The sequence below is a fragment of the Sphaeramia orbicularis genome, chromosome 19 (assembly GCF_902148855.1).
Source record: "Sphaeramia orbicularis chromosome 19, fSphaOr1.1, whole genome shotgun sequence".
NCBI lineage: Eukaryota > Metazoa > Chordata > Actinopteri > Kurtiformes > Apogonidae > Sphaeramia > Sphaeramia orbicularis.
This window is the reverse complement of record NC_043975.1, coordinates 21035733-21059765: the sequence shown is the minus strand read 5'-3', so window position 1 is coordinate 21059765 and position 24033 is coordinate 21035733. Positions and strand designations below refer to the sequence as shown.

Here is a 24033-nt window from a genome sequence, read left to right as displayed (position 1 = left end):
ATTTATTTATGACATGCAAGGAAACAAAATAAAATAAAACAAAGCAAAATAAGACAAAAACCAAATAACATTTAAATGAACAAAATCTATCTTTAAGTACGTGCAAGTCTGAATTTTGCATGGTCAGAAAGGAGTAGGAAGAAGTATAAACTTATTTAATCCTACCCCTCAAGTGCTTTTACACCTTTATCACTACCTTAATACAAGAATCAAACAATACATTTTTCCTAATTTATGGAATTAATAATTCATTTATATGAACTACTGTATATATGAAAGTAATCCCAGCTCCATGACAGAAAAAGAAGGTGTGTTTCCATGCAATTACGCAACTTACAGCACAAAGTCAGCAAATCTTTTTTAAGACAGTAATTTATTGAGGCACTTGACACAAGCCATGGAATGTACAAATCAAATACATCAAAGTTAAGGTATTTTTCACATTCTTGCATCTGTAAACATGGTCAAGTTAATACATTCTGACAGTTAATTCACATTGTACTGTCCTCCACAGAGAGACATGAGAGAAATATTAACACCTCGCTCAGGGCAGTGTATAATGACTACACAATATGTACAAAACAGCCAAATAGAAAACTATTACTGGACCCATGTCAGATCTGATCTAACAGGAACAGCAACATGTAGACAAGCTGCTCATGTGCTCTCATTTTACCTGAAGTGCTTCTATTTCACATAATGTGTGTAGGAGGTAATAAACTGGGGATGAGGCATCTAAATCTATTTAGCAGCACAAGGACACTTCTCTACGTCTGGTCATTATTCAGTGAAATAACAATACAAATACATCATCTGTAATTTGTTAACAGGCATGTGAACAGGCCAACAGTGTCTGTCTGCTTTGGCTTATCGCTCATCAGCATGTAAACATTTCAATATTTTATCTGTAGCAAATCAGTTACATGTACAACTGATTGAGTACGCTCATAAAATTGTTCCCATTGTAACACAAAAAAAATTTATAATTTTGTTTTTTTTCTCGCCCTCATGTCCGTGCTTTACAGAAACATCAAAAGGCCTAAAGACAAAGTATGTCCGGTGCGGTAAGTCGGGTAAGGCTGCTGTTGGGCTACTATATGACAGGCAGTATGAGGTTTAAAGGTGATAGCTACAGCTCAGGATCTGAAAGCCAGTGGATGTTTCTACCCCAGGTTCCCTTACAAAAAATAAGTAATTCAAGTGTGATAGTATAGCAAATGTCTTTTCAATTAAAAACAAAAAATGATGCTTTCAGGCTACATTTTATGTACCTGTACGCACTAATGACATAATGTATTTAACAAAACAATATGAAGATACTGCTGATGAGTTTAAGTACATCTGACATGTACCTGAATGAATCTTTTATTGATGAAATTATGTTACAAGTGAACTTATGCTGATAATACTACTAGTACTATGTAATTTACTACTAATAATAATGTACTGCAATATACTAATATACTAATGCTGTCACCTTTTGAGCAGCTATCAAGTAAAGTATACCTACATCTACTTCTAGTATAATAGCAGTACAAAATGAAACTAAATGGATAAAATATTAATTATAAAGAATACTGAGGATGTGTTCATAAACTATGAAATGGACTAATATTATATAAGCATTTTTACTTTTAATGTTTTCATTAACAAAAACAGTCAAAAGCACAGTGCTTAAGTAGTCCATAAGTCCACTTATAGTATAACTCACAATATATTTGTAAGACAAAATAAAACTTCAATCTAAATTGGGTTTACTTAAAATATACATAAAAGTGATAAAAGTAAGATTAGCATGTATTAATTGCTTTATCATTTCCAATTTATTTTCTAGCTTGATAAATTAGCTAAGACTCCAAAACAAGCTTCACATTAGCACATACTGCACCTTTAAAAGTATATTTTTGCAACCTAAAGAGGACAAATTTAGATCTGAACAGTTTACTTCAAAGTATACTATTAGTTCAGTGACATGACACTAAAGTATTCAAGGGAAATGTAGTTGAGCTTTACACAAAAAAGTTTCATAAAATGAACTTGAAATATACTTCCTCTCTGTAAAGGTCTTCTTTTGGTCTATCTGGACACAAACCACTGGTCTGAACAGCTGCTTCAGTTAGTGCTTACATCAGTAAGATTAGTAAAAATAAGGCTATGGTTAAAGAAACACTGTTTTTCACATTAAATGCTGATCTCCAGTGAGTGTGACAAATATAGACCTGTATGGAAAAGTTATATTTCTGCCAAAGTGTGCCTTAGTAAAGAATGCGTGTATGCTCAGTGTATTATAGGCCAACAGCCATGTCTTCAGTGTGTCAGAGTTGCTGGTTTGCGATTTCTACATCATGTTTGTGGCCCGATGGTTATAATGTGGCCGCGTCTACACTGGGGCAATAAAAGCATTTTACCCTTTTTTTTCTCTCATTTAGATGTTTGATGGTTGGTGTAGCTTACAGAAATACATCTGTGCTCTTCATAGTGCTCTTCATGTACAGAGTCATCGTGTTAGTCCGTCCCATTCTGTGGCGTGAGGCTCTCCCAGGGGCAGATGATCTCTTTGGCTCCGACTCCTCGAGAGGGAGCTCTGTTCTCCTCCTCCTCGTCCTCCGACTCAATGGGGTAGATACGGCACTCTGGAGGTATATCCACTTTAATCTGGAAAAAACTGTGGAAGGGTCCAAAAAAGATTAAAGTGAGACACTTGAGAATAGTTCTGCCAGAAAACAGTGATACTGAATGATCAAATTTAATGATTGGTTAATTTTATATGATCTTTATAACATGACTGGAGGAGATCTTGAAATAAAAGCATTTTGTCTGATTTAACTAAACATTCATTCACAATCTAAACACCTAACTTGGGACGTCCAGGCGACTGAATGACCTGGTACTGGAGAAGTTGGCCATCAGGGATTTTTGAGCAGTAGGTAAGTAAAAAATAAGAAAATATAAGTTAAGTGTAATATACAGAACAAAAGTGGAAAAGCATGTTGGGAATTAATAGGTTGGGTGCATGTCTATGGACGGTGGGAGGAAGCTTGAGTTCCAGAGAACCCAAGCAGATACTGGGAGAACATGCAAACTCCACACAGAAAGACCAGCACTGGGATCAAACCCCTGGACCATCTTGCTGTCCTCAAAACTGATGTGTTAGGGAAGGTCCATATTGTAATGGTGATGACTGGGTCAGAGCATCTCCACAACTGAAAGTCTTTTGTGTTCCTGGTCTGCAGTGGTTAGTACCAACCAAAATGGACTATGGAAAGACATCCCGAACGCAGGCCAAAAGAGCATCTGTGGGAGGTGTTGGACAAATAAATCTGATCCATAAATGCCTCACCTCTCTACTTCCAGGACTTCAGGGATCTGTTACTAATGTCTTGGTCCAGATACCATAGTAAATCTTCAGAGATCTGGTAGAGTCTAGGCCTCCTTATGTAGAAAGGAGGGCCTACACAATTGTAACATTTAATGTGAATATTATTTTATTTCCAAATAATTAATTTTTGTTTATTATTTTGACATTTGTTTATGTTGGAATTTACATATTATTTCATTAATTATTTAGTCAATTTATATTATATATTCTTTTATTATGTTTCGTCTTGCCTTTCTTAATATTTTGGTTCTTGCCTATTGTTTGTGGTACGACCTGTTTTGGCATGACATGAGAGTTATGTCCATGGTGGAGCGCGATCAGTGTACGTTGTCCTGAGCTGCTGGCAATAAAGCTTGCTGAAACTGTCCTGCCATTTGGTGATTATTAGCACGGAAGATAGCAAAACATATCAACACCAAGGATACCATTGTAATCCGCCTTACCCACAGCCCTGGTGAGACAAGCAATATTCTAGGGTTACACAATATTAGACAGGTGGTAGTAATGTTATACTCCCATAGATGCTGGATTAGTTGAGATCCAGTCGTTCTTTAGACCTCTTTAGACCTGGTACCAAACACTTTACATAGGGAATCTCCAACAAAATCTGGGGATGCTCTGACACCATTATTTCACCATCACAATTTCTCCCTTACCAAAGTTACTCAGATCCCTACTTTTGCCCATTTTGCTGTTTCTATCACAACTATTTTCAAGGGGTAAATGTTCACTTGCTGCCTGATATATCCCACCCACTGTCATTACAGGTCCAATTGTAATGAGGTAATTAATGGTCATAATGTTATGGCAGACTGATGTTTATATTTCTGTTTACACTCACTTCCCCAACCGTCTGGGCGGAGCCTGACTGGGCTGGTCTGGGCTGATTGGCTGGATGCGGCTACTTGTCCCAGCAGCTGAGTGGCATTTAGGCGACAGGCTGGCGAACATGCCGGATGGGGTGCAGCTTCGCCTCAGCAGACGCCTCAAGGAAAGAGCCATACGTGACTTAGATGCATGTCCTCCTGTTGGGGTCCGGGTTTTAGGGTTCCCCTCACCTTCTCCATCCCCTGCCTGCCCTCGCCACTCAGAGGTTGAAGTGCTGTCTAAGGCCACGCTGATGGGGGACGGGCAGGTCGGGGTGTGGGCCAGGAAGGGGTGAGAGGACGAGGCGTTGGTGGTGGGGGAGTCTGTTAGGCCGGAGTAGACGGCAAGATGGGGGACGGGGGTGGTGAACCGGCACAGCTGTGAGGTCAAAGGGTAAAAGAGAACAGTCAGAGGGCTTACCAAAAAATTTCTTAAACTTTATCATCAGACTGTTTTACTTTTTTTTTAAATAACTACCCTGCTATAAAAGAAACAGCTAATAATATCATAAATGATTTTTTCTATCTTGTAAAGAGGTTTAAAGCAGGGGTAGGCAACTTCAGTCCTCGAGGGCTGATATCCTGCATGTTTTAGACATTTCCCTGTTCCAACACAATTAATTATCAATGCAATTAATGATCAGCTTATCATACTTGCTCTGCAGAAGCCTGATATCGATATAATGACTTCCAGGTGTGCAGGAAGAGGAAAATATCTAAAACATGCTGGACAGTGGCCCTTGAGGACCAGAGTTGCCTACCCGTGGTTTAAAGGTTTTAAAGTTTATTGAAAGTTAAATATGTATTTGGCGACATCTAGTGGTGAAACTGCTGACTGCAATCAATTTAATACGCTTTTCCATTAAGCTGTCCATTTTGAGCTTTTTCTGTCCGAGGATGGTGACTTTGGTCTACACTGGAATGCAGCAGCTACATTAACACTAAAAGCTATACACTATAACATGAAAAGAAGACGTAGTCAGTTCAGAGCTATTGAAGAGGGAAAACTGTCCCCTCTGTAGACATAAACGTCTCAATCTGTGGTAATGAAAACACAATGATTCTCATCTTAACACACTGATGAATATTATACACAATTTCTGTGATTGCAACTTCTTAATTCTTCCACACTGGGGCTCTTTATAATGTTCTCTTGATGAGCAGATAACATTATGATCATGACACATATAGTTAAACTATAATAACAAAACCACAGTATAGTTCAAGGAAGAATCTGCATCTGACTAAAATACTGATGCCTGCATGTTTCAGAACTCAAGAAAATTCTATAAGCACAGTTAAAGTAATTTCAATCCCTGTTCTACTTCAGTAACACAGTGTGAAAGTTTCTATTGGCTTAATGCATATTTATTAGGCAAATTGGGAAATGCACAATTTACATTCTTTACCAATCATATACAAATACATTAACAACTATTTTAAAAAATGACCTTAATTGAAAGCCAATATACTACATTTGCCTCAGTATTACCATATTTATAAAACCTCCAATTACAGGTTACCACTAGGACATATAATCTGCAGAAACATTAGCTTATTAAGCACAGTATTATTTTTCTTTTTTGTCTCTCAGAGCATTTCCAGTTCAAATACAGATTTATTCAAGTTATAAACCTAGGCCCAAAAATCAGACTTCAATCAGAATGTTAAACTAGTTATCCAGTCTTGTTTTAATGAATTATGCACAATCTCTAAGTTCAAGGTCTTTCTATTTGCAAAAAACCTGGAAAAAACTATCCTTTGTGCACTATCACATCACCGATAATTGTAGTTCTCTCTTCTCGTGCTTAAGCAAACACACGCTCTGTAAACTTCAGTTAATCCAGACTAATAACTAACTTTAATAACTACTTGTATTGTTCCTAATGTTCTTAAATTGTGTTTCACAAATAAAATGTATTATTATTAGAGAGTGTGTCAAAAGTTTTAATGCAAGTTATGAGTCGTGTAGAAATCATATATATGGGGTAGGGCATCAGCAATAATTCAGTACTGATATAGTAGTAATTGAGGAAGTTGTACTGCATTTATACTCTGTATCATGGTCTGGCAACCTTTGCTATCTAAAGAGCCAATTTAGGACAGAAATAGAAAAAAAAAATCTGTGTCTGGAGCCAAAAGATATCCTTATGTGTTTTACCGCAATCAAAGTTTCAGTGCATTTACAGAACTACAAATAAATTGCAGAACTAAACTCAAGAAAATGGTGAAATTTGTCATTATTGTGTTGAGTATACAGATGACTACCTTCAGTGTCATAAAATACAAAAAAAATCTTGTTTTACTATTTACTACTGATTATTTCAGTTATATTGTATTTTTTTTTCCTCGTATATTGTTTATTTACAAGGAGGTATTTACATAAGCCTTTTTTGGCTTCTATCCTCTCTTGCACAATGGTGTTACTTCCATGAAAATTGTTTTTAAAATTTTTCTCTTGCTGTCTATGATGTGCAAATAAATAAAATCAAAAAATAAAATCATACTATTACTACTACTACATTTTGATTCATTTGGAATGTAGTTACATTTTTACAGTGGCATATGATCAGAATAACCTTTATGATTGTGAAAACAATATCAAAATGTGTAAAAAAGAAAAAAAAAACATTTCTATGTTTTTTGACAAAGCCACATGAAGCCACTTGAAAAGGGCACATGAGCCAAATGTGGCCCAGGAGGTACAGGTTGCCCACCCCTGCTCAATGTGAAAGAAAGAAAAGAAAAAGAGAGGAAAAAGCAGACTGCATCCCTATTCTTAAAAAATGAATGACAAAGACAAACAGATAAACATGAGATGATTTGTGGATGTTTATTAGTTTATGACTGATAACAACAAATACAGTACAGAACATTCAATGAGTGGAGATGGGCAATGCAACACATACATTATGGGAAACAACATGACAGACAACAGTTATAATGAATATGGACACACTATAAGTACATGTGATAAGGTTTGGTTCACCCCTTTTATAAATAATCTGTTAAAGTAATTAGGTAAATATTGTTACTGGTCTAAAATTCTTGGACCCAATTTTGAGTAAGCCCTCTTCTTGTGCTTTTTTCTACAACATTTAATCAACACCGTAAGACCGCTTTAAACTATTGCACATTCCCATATTTCTACATTTTTTATCCTCTGTTTCATGTCAGAGGTCTTACATAATTACTTTACCATCTCCTTCTGCAAGTCGCAATTAATTTAATCCCTTAAAAAAATACAGAAACTTTATATTAAAAGTAACTAAGACCCTTCTGTGAACAACTAGGCACACTGTATAGTATGTCTTTAATACATATTCAGTGTGGCAGTGGCTTATATTTAGTTAAACTGCAAATGTTCTGAAAATATATGTGCTTCTCTGAATTTAATCACTAAAATGTATAAAAATATGCAGACTCAGTACATACAGTTCAGTTTCTATTCAAATAACTATAGTTCATTCAAACAAAGCGAGCCTATAGTTTGTTAAACTTAGATCTGAATGTTCATTTTTTTGGAGGAGGAGGAGGTGGAGGACGAGCGCCCTGCTTGCTCAGTTTACTCATGACCTGTGTGATGTCAACGGGGGCGCTGGCTGCCATCTTGGCCTTCAGCTCCTGCTCCTGTTGCCGGAGGATGATAGGGCTGAGACTGGGCCGTCTGTTCCTAGAGTTCTGCTCCAATTGGACGTCACTGAGAGTCAGAGAAAAGACAAGAGTGGTAAGAAAAATGAGGACAAAAGTGAGTCAACAAACACAAAACTGAATAAGTAGAAAAAAAGAAAAAGTGTACTTTGTTTCATACAGAAATATGTGAATACAAACACTGCCACATACGTGAACTTGTGCTCCTCAGGACATATGGCCTTCTTCTGCATTTCCTTGTAAAATGGAGATTTCAGGTAGCGACCATATTTATCCTGCAGTTGATAAAATACACAAATATATTATGGATCACAGAGTGTTGGCAATGCTGAGTAGAAGCTAGGAGGAATATAAACAACAAACTACTATGTGGTTATTCCACCTGCTTTCCTGGTGTGTTCACTGACCTTCTTCATGAGCATGTAGATGTGAGTTTGGGCAGCATCCAGAACATATCTATGTGGGTGTTTCAGCCCTTTCACTGTGATCTCCATGGTCTTTCCATCAATATTGATCCATCGTGGTGCACCGCGTGCCAGGAAAGTCCTAGGAAGCAAGAAATAAAACTGGATTTGTGCTTGCCAGTGCCCTCTGCTGGACACACAATGTAATGACACCATTATTTCAAAACTACTTCAAACATTTCTCAGATTTTCTGGGCTTTTTTAATGCAGTCATATACAGTTACTTACATGTGTGCAAATGGAGTAATTACCTCCACCAAGGAGGTTATGTTTTCCTTGGGGTTTGTCTGTTTGTTTGTCTGTTAGCAAGATAACTCAAAAAGTTATGGATGGATTTTGATGAAATTTTCAGGAAATGTTGATACTGGCACAAGGACCAAATGATTACATTTTGGTGGTTATTGGGGTGGGGTGGGGTGGGAACACTGATCTTGGCGGAGGTCTGTACTCTCCGAATGCTTTACTAGTTGTAAAACATTTCACTTGCAGCTTTAGATTTTAGTTTAGTTTTACTAGTGAAAACGTACATTTAAATGTTTTCTATTTAGAGAAATACATGTTTTATGTGATTTATATGACCCTTTGTTTATTGTCCCCTGTTGCGCAAAGCCATTTTATTCTTAAACCTCTCGACCTGCAGCTGAGCCTAATAATTAGAAAATGGAGGTAAATCAAAGAAAAACTTTAAAATATATAAAATGAAAATTAAATAATCTCCATGAGCCTATACCCCTCCTACCACTAAAGGAGGTATGAGGTGATAATTCTGATGAAGTAAATCCGGATTATAGTTTATTCTATATGAATAACACTTACAATCCAACTGTGCTATAGATGTATGCAGTATTTCAGACTTAAAAAAAATTATATATGTTGTGATGTTGTGTCCATGTTGTGATGTTATGTCTTGTGTTTAAAGTTGGAGTATGAAAATATCACAAGCTGTAAACCAGTGTTCAGACAACTCTTGTGTTGGATTATGAAAATAAGTATCTATTTGTGTTTGAGTTTTAAAAAGATGAACAATCGTTTTGAAAAAGCATTTGCAAGTATTTGAGTAAAAAACAACAGTAGAAAGATGAAATGTTGACATTACTTGTAGATCTGTTCAGCCTTTTCTCCCATTGTTGCAGCAGCTCCGAACTTTATATCCTCACAGCCTTCCCAGAATGCCAAGTTCTCTCCTGAAACAGATCAAAACGGTGACAAAAAAGTGAGTGTCTGAAACAACTGCAGCAATGTGTGCAAAACTTCAATTCATCACAAAAAGACAAACAAACAAAAAAAAATCATACCACTAAATTCTTTCTTCAGGAAGAGTCTGAAATCATCTCGTCCTCGAGGGTCTGAGAGCAGCTCCCCGAAACTGAAAGTCCACCGCTCCACACGCATTTTAGTTGGTGCCTCCACACTATCACATAAATTAGTAAAAAAAAAAAAAAGACAAAGATTAATTCAACATTCAGCTGCCAAACACATTTTAATTAATACGTATAAATGATTTCCTTCACTGACTCACTGCAGCATGTTCAAGGTCCAGTATGTAACGTCATCAGTGAGCCAGGGGTTGCTGGGAAGGGGTTTGCAGAGGAAGGGGTCGTGGGTGTGGTAGGTGGTACAAAATTTCACCAATCTGAGAGGGAAGAGGAGGAAATACACTGCATTTAGGCTTCAGATGATCAGGATCAGGTAATCACCATGTATTGAAGTAGGGTTGTAGCTCAGAAGGCTTAAAAGGAGCAGAAGTAATAATGTTGTAATATAATATAAATGTTCCTGTATGTTTATTGTATTTTGGCATTGCAGGGTTGGATAAAATGGCATGTTTACACTTCAACAATTTAATTAAGAAACATATTTGCATCTCTGATTGGATAATAAATGCACGTCACATAATTAAAGCTGTCAAAATTATCAATTAATTGAGTGATTAAGTGAGATAATGATCTTTTTTTTTTATGACAAAATAAATACAGCCTTGGCCACCTGATCTATGATAAGTATTGGACAACTTTATTTGCAGGTTGTGGGTGTGTTTATGTGTATTTTCAAACAGTAAAGACAGTGAAGGAGTCAGAAAATTATGTTGTGTGATGTAGAAATTAAATGATAAAGAGCAACATATGTTGAAGCACTAATGCATGATGGTCACATGACACACTTCTATTGGTACCTAATCATGTGACTGGTACAGAGACTGGTTTGTCTCTATAAGTGACTGAGCGTTCAATAGTTTTCATGGAGTCAAACAGAGTGAAAAAGGTTAATCATTCTGAAGTCTAAGCAGGATATCGTTTTAATTATTGGTATTGCATTGACTTTTTCTTCCTCTACATTTATCTGACAGCTACATTTACTGTACAATTACAGCTTTTACTTCGCAAACTCTGAGTATATATTGCTGCTATTAATAAATGCTTTTAAAAGATTATGAACATGGACATTTTACTTTTAATGAAAGAAAAAAAAAAACAAAACTCATGGACAGGGGCCACAAATTGGGAAAGGAACAAAACAAACCGCATAGGAACCATAAAAAAGGGTAAAACCAATAAGAGCCCTTTTAGGGGGGGTCTAAAATTTGCAGTCATGCACTGACTATCATGGAGATAGATACAATGAAAAACTATTTAATGGCTGAAAGCTAAGTGTGGACATTGGCTCTTGGACAGCACACAGAAAACTTAACTGAGGAGCTCAATCTCCTTTTAAAGACTTCAGCCGACTAATTGCAGCCAGGTGTGGACACACATGGCAGGTGCTCCTGATAACCACTAACGACCCGTGGCCAGAACCTAACCATGAAAGAAAACCATTGTGTGTGGGTGTGTGTGTGGGAGGTGTGTGTGTGACTGTAACAGAGAATATTTTCACAATATCTTTATTACCTCCACCAAGTGTAACGGTGGAGGTGATATTTTCAGTGGGGTTTATTTGTCTGTCTGTCTGTCTGTCTGTCAGCAAGATAACTCAAAAAGTTATGGTAGGATTTTGATGAAATTTTCAGGAAATGTTGCTCTCTGAATGCTTTTCTAGTTTTTACTGTAGTTGTAAATAAATACCACAAGCTATAATCATGACAAATTTACTCTTAATCAGTTACTAATTGCCTTATATTTTCAGGTCACTTGAAATACAGTGAGTGAAATGTGTATTTGGAAACAGTATTTGATGCAACAAAACTAAAATGACTGTTACAGATACAGAAAAAAATATTAGACCACCCTTGTTTTCTTCAATTTCTTGCTCATTTCAGTACCTGGTACAACTAAAGGTACATTTGTTTGGACAAATATAATGATAACCAAAAAAATAGCTCATAACAGTTTAATTTAAGAGCTGATATCTTGCCATTTTCCATGTTTTCTTTATAATAGCCAAAATCAAAGTTCTTTCATCAATATCTATGGCATTGTACTGCCAAAAACAGTGCTTTTAGACATTCCATGTTTTCTTTTCTGTCTGTTTTAGTCACATGACACACACAGGAATTAGTACTTGATTGCATAACCATTGTTTCTGATGACTTTTGATGGTCTAATAATTTTTTCCACGACTGTATGTTGGAGCTAAAAGTATGAATCATCTGCTTACGCCCCAATGGAAACAGATGACTTCACTCTGGGTCTCATGATGGACTGCTGGGTGAAAATCATCTGCAGGAAACAAAACAATGTCAGAAGAATATGCTCTTTAGGTAAATGGTGGAGGAAAAGCAATAAAAGAGTCAAAATCACAAGATTCTTACGTACAATTCTCTCATAATAGTCCGGTGTTTTTGACTGTGGGGAGAAAAATTTGTTGTTGTAGATGTTAATAAGAGACTTTATGTATCATATCAATAGAATATGTCTGCCTGTAAATCTGTGAACACAGTGTGATGCTGTGTGTTTCTACATTTTAAATATGTCTATTGTCTATATTTGTATAGAGCATAAGTGTCAAACATGCGGCCTGGGGGCCAAATCTGGCCCGCCAAAGGGTCCAATCCGGGCCGTAGGATGAATTACACTGAAGATATTAATGATCAATGGTGTAAAAATCATTTTAATTAAGGTTCCACATACAGACCAATTAGATCTCAATTGGGTCAGACCAGTAAAAGAGTATCATAATAACCTATAAATAATGAAAACTGCAGATTTTATCTTTGTTTTAGTGGAAAAAAAAGTTAAATTACATGAAAATGTCTGCATTAATAAACTATCCTTCTACGAAAAATTTGAATAACCTGAACAAATATGAACAACTTGAAATTTCTTAAGAGAAGTAAAAGCAATTTTAGCAATATTCTGCCTGATACTACATGTTTTGTGTATTTGTAATTGTAATGTAAGTTGTAACACACGTGTAAATGATAAACTGAGGCAGAATATTGTTATTTTTCTTAAGACATTTCAAGTTGTTCACGTTATTCAGATTTTTAAAGAAACGTTGTAGATGTAAACATTATCATAATGTAATTTTACTTTTTTCACTGTTATTATTTTACTGGTCCAGCCCACTTTAGATCATATCGGGGTGAATGTGGCCCCCGAACTAAAATGAGTTTGACACTCCTGGTATAGATTATATTTCCAGACTGCACTGAGGATACATGGAACTTATGGAAGCTCATTTCTGAAAGTAATAATCCATCTATCCATTGTATCCTAAGAATAAAGAGAAAATATTGACACCGCATCTGAAAATAATTAGGTATCTGTTCAAGATATGAGCAGGTCACACCTTTAAAACAGTATCTCATTATTTTGAGAAAGTTTCTCATTACTTTGATATACTAAGTCATTATTATTAAGGCATACTAATTCATTATTTTCATGATGGTAGTGGATCCCGTAATGAGTTGAGTAGTTAGTTTTTGCTTAATTTAGTAGGAAGGAGTATGAGGAAGTAAATATGAGGGTTAAAAGGTTTACAGGGAGGAGGTTTCACAAGATGTAGAAACGTGGATCTGAAAAGCCTGTAGAGGAGAAGAGAAGAGAAGAGAAGAGAAGAGAAGAGAAGAGAAGAGAAGAGAAGAGAAGAGAAGAGAAGAGAAGAGAAGAGAAGAGAAGAGAAGAGAAGAGAAGAGAAGAGAAGAAAGGAAAAGGGAAATTAATTTAGTAAAAGATGATAAGTACAATGATAAAAACAGCAAAGAGGCAATGGAAAGTGACAAAAGGACCAGCCTTTATTGTAACTAACTCCATGCAGTAAATCCTCTTAATGATTATAAGCTGATTGGATGGAATTATGCTCATAAAGGTCATGCACAGGTCATTCACTCCCTTCTCTCCTACACTCACCTGTTACCTCCTCTGTATTTGGATCTGCTCTTCGTTCCAACCCATAGTCCATCCCACTCACGGTCCCCGGCTGCACAAAAACACACACACACACACACACACCAAAAGAGAGATGATTTCACAATGTGTGTGTTTACCAAAGACCTACTTCATTAAAGCAGATGGCTGTATTATGATGCTAATCACTGACTGCTAATGTCACATAAGAGACGACAACAGACCTCGCTCTGCCTGTATTGCAAATCGGCAAATAGACAGTTTCATCACAGATATATGATTGAATGCGAACCTCATTTATCAGCATTCAGTAGAAATGGTCCTCTGAATTATAGCATTACTATGAGAGGACTTTATTACTGCAAAAATGTCATAATATTAAGGACATAGGGCTGGACGTATCTCTACGTAAAGTTACTGCCACTTGCTAAAATCACTTTATAGCCTATATAAATCAGCCCAAGATCATAAATAATAAGATTTCTTTATTCTCATCAAATACTATAAAAGATTATTGGACTAGATCTTCACTATTAGTCCCGACTTTATTCATTTTTTTTAAAATTGAGTGTGTGTATTTTACAAGGGAAATAAAGATAAGTGTAATAATCTGTATGTGATTTACATTTTCCAATTACTTCAGATAATTATAAAGGTCCCAACAGGAAAAAAAAATGATGATTTTTTACAGCAGGCCTAGGTTTTCACCTAAAACCAAGCTGTCATGACATGAAATGTTCTGTTTATTTGTCTCAGACCCCTGATAACGCTGCCCTGAGTCTGATGTTTGTGTATTAAGATATATCAGATTCATTAGGTTGTTTTTGTGTTCCGTTGTTGAGCTTGTTCTGTTGCCCACAAGTGGCCAAACAATCAATTAATGTGGACTGAAGTGTCATTACATTGTATGGAGGAGTGTGCACAACAGCTAGCAAATGGCAGCTTCATTATATCTCAGCGACAACCACAGAAAACAAGTTGGTGGTGCTGGATTAGTGTCGCACTCCAGGTTTGATGTAGATGGAGGTAGTCTGGATGTGATGAAGTAAACCCTATTATACTGAAGATCATTAGACCTTGAAAATTCCAAAAGTTCCACTCCAAATCTGGATCTGTGATGTTTGGCTCTCCTCTAAAAATCATCAGTAATGTATTCTAAACTTTGTTATTGCTTATTTTTCACTGGGTTACATTGAAATTTATACTGTAAATCTGAATGTTAAGAGTAAGATAGATTCAGCTTTTGCTGAAATACATATAATTTGAAGAAAAAAATTATAATGGGTACTTTAATGGGGCAAAAAGCACAAAATGTATATGTGTACAGAAGAATGAAGTGTTCATCAAGGACAGGAGCAGAATGCATGAAAAACAAAAGGGCAAAAAGGATGGTTGCAAGTGGCACTTGTTCAGCCACACTTAAAGGCAGACATAATCAACATGATTAGCATCCCATGATGCACTAAGGGTTTTAAAGTGAGCTGATGAAGACTGTGTGTAGTCGAAACGTGTCAGTGATGGCGTTGCTGTAGATCATAAAGGACTTTTATTTCTATCAGAGTGCCCCGGCAGTTGTATTTTTGCACTATGTACTTTTTCAGCATTGATGATTTGTTTTTTTCCCCATTTTCCTATCATATAAAAGCTATTTATTAAAAAAAAATCAATCTTTGCAAAATTTTTCTTTCTTGCAACTAAATTGAACTTTTGTGTAATAGTAACATATTTGTACCATATCTTGATGCCATTTTATTCAGCTAAGAAAAAAAAACATCTACCACAAATTGTGTGAAATGTAGTTTCAGAGCTGAAAAGCCTTGAAAAGGAATTGAGACAATTCTTCTTTGGAAAATAGTCAAAATTATTTGAAATAAAGCTCTGATACCACATTAAGCAGGAACTGTTGCAGGAATTTTTAATGCGGAACCTATATACACCATATGGACAAAAATATTGGGACACATCAGATTTATGGCTTGTAGGACTTCCCATTGCCATTGATTTTAAATATTATCATAATCATGTTCATGTGAGTTTGTTGTTGTTGGGGTTTTTTTTTCTTCCTGAGTGAGAGTTGATGGTTACTTGTGGTTAAAAATTATTATTTATGGTCAGAATGAACAAATATTTGAAAAATGTAGAGGCAGATCATTTAAAACAACTGTTGCATTGAGGAAAAATAAGCATAAACCACCTGAAGCATTCTTTAAGTATTAAAGATGATAATACAAACAAAATTAATCCTAAAAAGAACACAAAAACGTTCATTGCAATCATGTTTATCGCAGTATATAAAACTGCATAACGAGACTTGACGTTCTTGTTTTGTAATCCAGCTTTCTGTCAGCAATGAAACCCAATGTGTCCCGATACTTTTGTCTATATAGTGTATGATAGAAATATGTTAAAACTATGCTGAATAAAAACTAGTCATTCAATTGGACAAGCTGGTATGTAATGACCTGTAGTGGATATTATTTAGTCAGTATTTAAAAAAGACAACTGATGGGATTTTTTCATCATCGCTTCCATGTAGAATCATGGCATATTTTAACTTCTATTATCATAAACCTGGTGACACATCCATGAATCAGAGTCACTTGGGTCCATCACGGCATCTGCCTATCTCACCCGGTCAGTAACACCCTGATAAGACCCGGTGTGACTCACAATGCAACCACTGCACCACGTTCTCCCACATGGCGTGAAATATTAATGAGTCATGCCCTTTTACTCTGACTGGACATGTAATGATAATGAGGCATCATGGGTAGAGATAATGAGATATCCTGGGAAGTATAGAGGTGGAGTGCAATTTATTTACAGACTTCTATGCTGGCTGGCTGATACCTACAGCCAGTGTTTACAACAGTGTCTGATAACCATCTGTGTGTGTGTATAGTCTCACCGGTGGTCTGTGCACCACCCAGTACGCTCTCTCCTGGCAGTCAAACACCACACGGTCCGGCTTCTTCCTCTCTTTTGCAGCCCTGACATTACACACCAACAGAGAAAGTTTTAACAGCACCTCAATCTTTATTGTGTCTTCTGATTCTTCACACCTACCTGTACTGTTCCTTAGCTTGCATCACAATGAAATCCCATTTATGATTCATCCACTTGTGAAGACGATTATACTGCTCCTAAGGACATCAAAATAACACCTCAGTAAATGCCAACAAACACAATTATGTTTAACTCTCAGTCTTCTTCTCACCTGCTCATGCAGCTCCAGGATGCCTTTTTTGCGTATGTTTCTTTTTGCAAGATAGATTGCTGCAATAACAAAAGAAAATGGTGCGTTAGTCAAGTGTTAATAACAAGTCATAGAATGATCAAATGAATCAAATTGCACTTGTACCTACCATAATCTGTATCCTCCACAGGCCACTGCTGTGTGGGCCAGAAATATGGAGTCTGCAAAGGACACAGTACACAACTAACAGCTTGAAAAAAAGTGTTGTAAGCTTGTCCACAAGCCAGAATTCCATAGCATTTATTGTTGCTCTGGGAACAGAAACCTTGACTAAACACGTTATTTTCCCTGCTTTTGTCTAATTTTTAATCTTGTGTTGACAGCATTATTGAGTTGTGTGACACAGCAGGGGTGATTCCAGTCCTAAAAGCTAAACTGAAATGCTTTAGTTGGATCTATTTGGTCTTTTCTGAAAGATGAGACTACTTACATATTATCATGGATCAAGATTACATTATTTAGTAAATTTTTCTCTGTATCTCGACTGTTATACAGAATTTGTAGTTATTTTCTCTTTGGTATTATTGTAAACTGAAATACCTTTTTGTTTTGTTAGGAAGAAAATAAATCATTTAGGTTGACATTTTATTAAGATAACTGATAACATTCATCCAAAATAATGGACTGTGTCCTCTGTGGTGAAACTCATCCCCTACAGTTGCAGCCCTAATGAGCATCCTTGAAGTGACTATGAAATTTCAGACTGCAAAGAGAAACGCTACCTCATTAGCACGATTACTATGTCTAATAATATTCCATTTTAAGTACCTTTCAAAGAGTAAAAACAAGCTCACCACAAAAAAAGAAAAAAAAAAAATGTTAGGACTAATAGGTTCATTGAGTAAGATCTGTGTGCACAGTTTTCAAGATAGATGATTGCTGATGTTAATGGACTCCATTTATAACAGTAGTTTCTCATGCAGCTTTGGGTGCAGAGAGGAGAACATTGAGAACTAAGCCGTATGGATTTTCGTGGAAAAATTGGCATCAGTCCTCTACACTGAATTCACTATAGTCAGATACACTGTTTTTTGTTTTACAAATGATCTGCCTCAGAGATTAAATATGCTAAATCTTATATACTTTAATAAGATGAATTCGAAAACCAATGACAAAAGTGCCGGTTAGCTAATGTTTTTAATGCAAATGATAAAGTCTTATTACGGATATATATTGGTTTATATACATTTATACAACTGATTTATAAATCTTCCATTAGAAAGAACCTGTAAATTGAATGTATTGTAATATGCAGACAGTGTTCTGAAGTAGATCTGGTGGCTGTAAGACAAACATTCATTTTGAACACATTCTCTTATTAATTCTCAGATTTTTTTGTTAGTGAGGTGACTATTTGTACTTTGGAGTTTTTTTGTTTATAAACCAGTGTTATTATGAATGGACTCAAGCTTAGAAATGGAGTTGATAATGTCAACAAACACCCAACTCCAAGCCCAAATTTAACACAGACACAAGACCACGCCCACATTTTATGTATTGTATGTATAGAAGCTTTACATCTAGAAAAGAGATTTCAACACACACCTTCAAAATAGTGTGTATTTTAATTAGAGGTATTAAGAATTTGACCAGAAAGTTAGATAAAGTTAAAAACTGTATTAAATAATATGAAAGGGAAAGCAGGACAAACATTTGATTAAATATTTGTTGTGGGTCAGTCTTGGTTTTCCTTCATTTCACGTGAAATGCATTACAGGAAGACTATGACAAAACCTGACGCGGTGGGTTGCGCTTACCTGAAAACGATAGAGAGATGCATCTGGTTTGATCACTAAGCGTTTGTGGTCTTGTAGAGGGTAGATATATCCTAACGCCACCAACATGGAGCCAACACTCCTCGCCTCTAAAGTTAGAATAAAGGTTAACTTTTAGTACCTTTGGCCTCACTACAAACTGTGGTTTCACAAGTTTTTACTGCTTCTTCATGCAGATATAGATAATAACTTGACCATTATATGAATCCTTGTGACTCACCTTGTGCGTCTATTTGGAATTTGTCTGCTAGCCATGCAACTATGTCTTCACCTGAGGGAAAAAAAGGCAACTATGCTGAAACATGACAAAAGTTACAAATGAGAGACAAAAGCAGGATTGACAATGAAGTAAAATGAATAATTTGTGTGTATGTATGGATGGCTGGTTGGGTGTGTGCATCTAAATGCCAGACCCCTCTCGGATATGTCACTACAGGCTGTATTGATAGTCTGTAGCCTCTCCAGCTAATAGAGAGAGGCAGATGGGAGGAGGAGGAAGAGGAGGAGGAAGACAGGGGGTCTGTGGAGGGATGAATATGGAGAAGAAGAGCAGGACATGCAGGAGAGGAGAGGAGAGGAGAGGAGAGGAGAGGAGAGGAGAGGAGAGGAGAGGAGAGGAGAGGAGAGGAGAGGAGAGGAGAGGAGAGGAGAGGAGAGGAGAGGAGAGGAGAGGAAAGGAAAGGAAACAAAGGACAGGAAATGAAAGGAGAGAAGTTTGCATTGTTTCTACGTCTTGGATTCCATTCATTCACCACATAAAGCTGCTGTTTTATATAACTGAAAATCGAAACTCCCAAATGACGTAGAAGTCTAGGTTCCCTCTCATCTTCTCCTCCTCCACCACCTCCTCACTGTCTCTGTTATTTCTTGTTTCTGTCTATTTCTTGCTCCTTCCCTCTCACCCGCTCAGCCATCCTCCTCCTCCTTCACCTCCTACTTTTTCCCTCCCCTGACTCGGAGACCGCGGGGGTTGTCATGGAGATGAAATCTGTAGCTCTTGAGTTTGAGCCCAGAGCTCTGGTATCCTCCAGTGAGACTATGCCCGCACAATCACTCCATCACTCACAGAGTAACATGAAAAGCGTACAGCGTACAGTGTTTCCATCAGTGTTTGCGTGTGTCTCACCAGTAATGGCATGGGGTATGGTTGTGATAACCAATCTCTGAGGCTGAGACTTTACTCCTGATTTAGGATCCTGCATCTCCAGCACCACCTTCTCAGCCTGAAAAAGAGTATCAGGGGAGAGAGGAGGTTACCACAGCAACAGCTGGTTGTAGGGGGGCCAGAGGTGACCATGCCAACAGAGCTGCTCTGGCAACCCTTTCTTGAAAGAAAAACAGTGCAAAACATACTGAAATGAGAGAATAAGGTGCAGGTTAGATGGATTTAAGAAGTATACCTGACTTAGAAATATAACACAGTATCTAGGACATGATGACGTTCATGATGATAGTGTTGATGATGTTACCACTGCCGGCGATGATTACAATAGAGCTTTCATGTTGCTGCTGAAATTACTCTTAACATCATTTCCATTTATTGAAAGGTTTTAAAAATGACACCTAATTACCTCCTACTTCCATTAACATTTGACAACTCTGCCAAATAGTCCCACAGGGATATTAAACCACAATTTGTAGGCTTGTAATAAGTACTTCCTGTCAGACAAATGGCAGAGAGACTAATTTAGTGACTGTAGTTAGACAATATTTCAGTGCTTATTAGTCTGAATCCAAGAAGCGACTGAGAAAGAATTCAGCTTGTGTGAACTAACACAGACATGAGCTGCTTAATTAATAGTTTAAAGATGCAATGATTAATAATGTGTGAACGGATCATAGTCTTACAGTGAAGTTTATGTACTGTACGGTTGAGGAATCAGGTTGGATCCCGACTGCCTTAAAGCCTGTCTTTCACTCCTCTAGAACTATTTCTATCAATGGTGTGTTATGTCACTGCTACCGTGGCAAAACAATGAAGGATTGTACTACACCTGCTATTTTCAGAAGTTTCTGCTACAAAGCCCAAATAGTGACCATTGGGGTTTTAAGTGTCCAGTGTTCTATAGCCAACTTTTTTTTCTTACCGTTATATACCATCCATGCACTAAAAAGCACTGAAAATTGCTAGTTTCAACACAGTTAAAACCGCAGGAGCCAAAATAAGAGGGGAAAAAATGCCAAAAACTGGAAAGACACATTTTCCTGTGTTATGAAAAAGTGAAGCCATGTTTCTCTGACATGATTCATACATTTGTGAAGACACAGTGCAGCAGTAGAGTAATGTTCAGGTCATGTCTGATGAAATCTGATCAGCGGTCGGTGATTATAGCTGTCAGTTATGTATTTAGCCCCTTACCTGTCTGTGATTAGATAAAATCTGCATCATGAAGTAGAAACACTCTGAAAACACAGGCAGGGAGTAGATACAGAAGTCTCATCTCTTTTCAAACCACTTGAATTACAATGGACTGAAAAGAAATTATTGATTTTTTTTGCCAGTGATGCTAAAAACTATCAAGCGCTGCAGCTTTAAGTGCTCAAAATAACAAGTGCAAGTACTGAGGAATGCAAAATGATGCACAGCTCTAGTCAGTTTCTTTTGACGACATGTAGGAGGGATGAAGAGTTCATAGAAACTATGAAGGACAAATGTCAGATTGAGGAAATTTATCCTGCATTTATTTTGACCCTTTAGAAAAGTAATTTTGTTTGTTCTATGCAAGTTTATATTGGCGGCTAATACATGACTATGAACATTAAAAGTAGCTGGTGTTTGTTAAAATGGACACGACTGGGTGCTGTGGTGTTATGAAATATACCTGTAGAGCAAAGGTTTCACTCCCAAAGAGATTCATGATGATATAAATTCAAGGTGATGTATATTGCCCTTGCTTTAAAAAGATTAAGATGAAAAGTAATATTGATGTAATGATTAAGTAATAACTGGTGGAGAATTTTCCACATGAAGTTACAGCATTTTGGAAGAAATGGATAAACCAAAAACAGGACTACATTGAAAACCAGCCCATAGAACATGGACATTGTCGTACATTTCAGTCTAAGGTGGTAAATGTTTTTAATAACTGATTGAAAACTATTTCCAGCATCACTAAATATTTCTTTAATTTACATAATTTCCAAAAGGATCTCTTTAGGTTCCTTGTAGTTGATAAAATAAGCATACATATCAAATATCACTGGCCTTTAGCAAATGACTAATATAGTTAAATCGTTTCTGATATCTATCATCAACAGAATAATCCTGCAAATCATTAGCTCCTACTTACAGACGTGATAAGTATACAGATTAAAATATATTTTAGGCATGCATTGTATATTAATAGAAGGGCTGTGCGTCATCAATAATCTGGCAATGCCTTTTAATCATGATACACGGGCAAGCCTAAACATATCATGCAAGGTGACATATTGAGATTTTTATGATTCAATCTTATGAAAAAATTTAGATTATGTAAAGAACATATGCATAAAATCTGTTTTAAAACTTTTTTATGCAAAATGTGGCAGTGGCAGAAGGAATTCAACTAGTGTTTGTTTGATCTGAGTGAACACTGATGTTTGACAGTAGTACTTGAGTTAGGCTACAAATTAAGCAAAGTAAAAATGAAGCCCATTCATTAACAGAGGATTTTTTTAGATTTATATTTTTAGATTTGTCATGGTCAAACAAAATAAACGATTTATGAGATTTAGATTTTTTTTCCTCAGATATTATAGTCTGAATTATAAAAGGTCAACTACAAGAATGATGATGGATTCATGAATAGGTATGAATGCTGCCAGAGGTGTGAAGAGAGGTTTGTTTCCTGCCCTGATCTCATGGCCATTGTTTGGTCTATGTGGGAGTTTAGCGGTGACTCACTGCTCCTAACAGTTTCTTGGTTATCGTATCATCAGACCCCACTGCTCCATAAATCAAATGTGTACCTGAAAGTAAAGGCCACACATGTTTACAAGAAATCACTGTGTTCATGATTTCAGTTTGTGTGTGCAAAAGCCTGTGTGTGTTAAAGTGTATGCTGCTGACTCCCAGGCCTGTTTGAAGTGGCCTCAGGCTTTGAAGTCATCCTGGAGAGGCAATAAGCCCCAGGCTGAGTTGGACCAAAGTGGGCTTTCATGGACCAAAACACCAAGTTCTCCTGGCAGTGATTTCTTTGTGTGCATTTCCCTGGACACTATCATGAATACTGCATCTATTGTATTAATGAAAGTGCCTTTATAAAAACTATTTGCAGCACAGACACCCCTTTTTTTTAATATTCCAAAATTTATTTCCTTGTGAAAAACATCCAGCTGAATGGTTTTGAAATGTGTGATAAATAGAGTCCATCTGTGCCTACAAGAACAGTTGTGTTCCAATGAATTGTGCCTGGATTAACTTTGTTCTGGATGCCGTACAGTAGATGAAAGCACTGATACTGATCCAGGCTTAATGCTTATTAAACAGAATGACCTTATCACAATGGAAAGGTTGCAACAAATGTACCTTATCATTTTATTTGACAAAGAGATGTAGCCAAATCAAGATGACGTTTAATGAGCAGTATTTTTACGTCACACTGCTTCATAATTAATCAAATGATTGGTTGATACAGTGATTTTTATTTTTGACATTTAATTTTACTAATTGTGAAATTCAGTAGAAATTCAAATGCAAAACATGAATGTCATAATGAAAATCATATTTTTCAAGTATTATTTAGTTGCATTTTCTTTTAAGCATACTTATCTGTAAAAAATGATGTCTTATTCAAATGAATATTCACAGACAGATGACACAAAGAAACCACCCAAATATCTAACCCCAAAATGGAACACTGATTATTTTAGACGATGCAGTTTTGGATATAAAAGGCAGTGTGAGCATATCTTAAATTCTGGACAATACATGCAACGCACTGTGTGAGAAGATCCACAGAGGACTACCCCACTGTATGTAAAGGTACGTGTGCAGGTACAGTGTCTGGACCAGGAGCAGGGTTGGAAACATCACTGATGGAAAACGCATGCCTACCTTTTTGAGACAGGCCATCCGTGGTCGATACCGCTGCCCATAGTCCCGGATAGCATTTTTAATTGTCATGTTGTTCGCTGCCTTCCCTTCACACACATACAGTGATGCTATCGCCTGTGAGCCCTGCGTGTCGTGTGGGATGCTGAAAGGGAAGTGCAATGATCGATACTGGTGCTGCCTTTAAGGACTCCTCACATGCGCCGGCTTGCAAGTTACAAAACATCTATATTTTTCTTTGCTGTTTTCAGTTAAAAGCTCGCAACCATGTGACATAACATACATATATTTGCACAGCAGAGAGGCGTATGGCAACAACACA

General features: G+C 36.7%; 2 protein-coding genes across 2 annotated transcripts; both read right to left on the bottom strand.

Annotated features, from left to right (window-relative positions):
- Window positions 1–356: 356 nt before the first annotated feature.
- Window positions 357–4689, bottom strand: LOC115410674 (regulator of G-protein signaling 9-like). Its single transcript, XM_030122420.1, has 2 exons — window positions 4221–4689; window positions 357–2665 (listed from the first exon to the last, which is right to left on the bottom strand). The coding sequence occupies exons 1-2, from the start codon at window positions 4379–4381 to the stop codon at window positions 2506–2508; spliced, it is 321 nt and encodes a 106-aa protein (XP_029978280.1). The 5' UTR covers window positions 4382–4689; the 3' UTR covers window positions 357–2505.
- A 2364-nt stretch (window positions 4690–7053) lies between these two features.
- On the bottom strand, window positions 7054–23869 carry LOC115410672 (regulator of G-protein signaling 9). The gene is made up of 17 exons (XM_030122418.1): window positions 23715–23869; window positions 19803–19899; window positions 18897–18947; window positions 18659–18765; window positions 17011–17062; window positions 16863–16921; window positions 16712–16788; window positions 16554–16635; window positions 13656–13718; window positions 12113–12142; window positions 11955–12016; window positions 9880–9993; window positions 9656–9771; window positions 9457–9544; window positions 8304–8442; window positions 8089–8171; window positions 7054–7945 (listed from the first exon to the last, which is right to left on the bottom strand). Exons 1-17 carry the CDS (start codon window positions 23781–23783, stop codon window positions 7759–7761), a joined length of 1476 nt encoding a protein of 491 aa, XP_029978278.1. The 5' UTR covers window positions 23784–23869; the 3' UTR covers window positions 7054–7758.
- Between the last annotated feature and the right edge of the window lie 164 nt (window positions 23870–24033).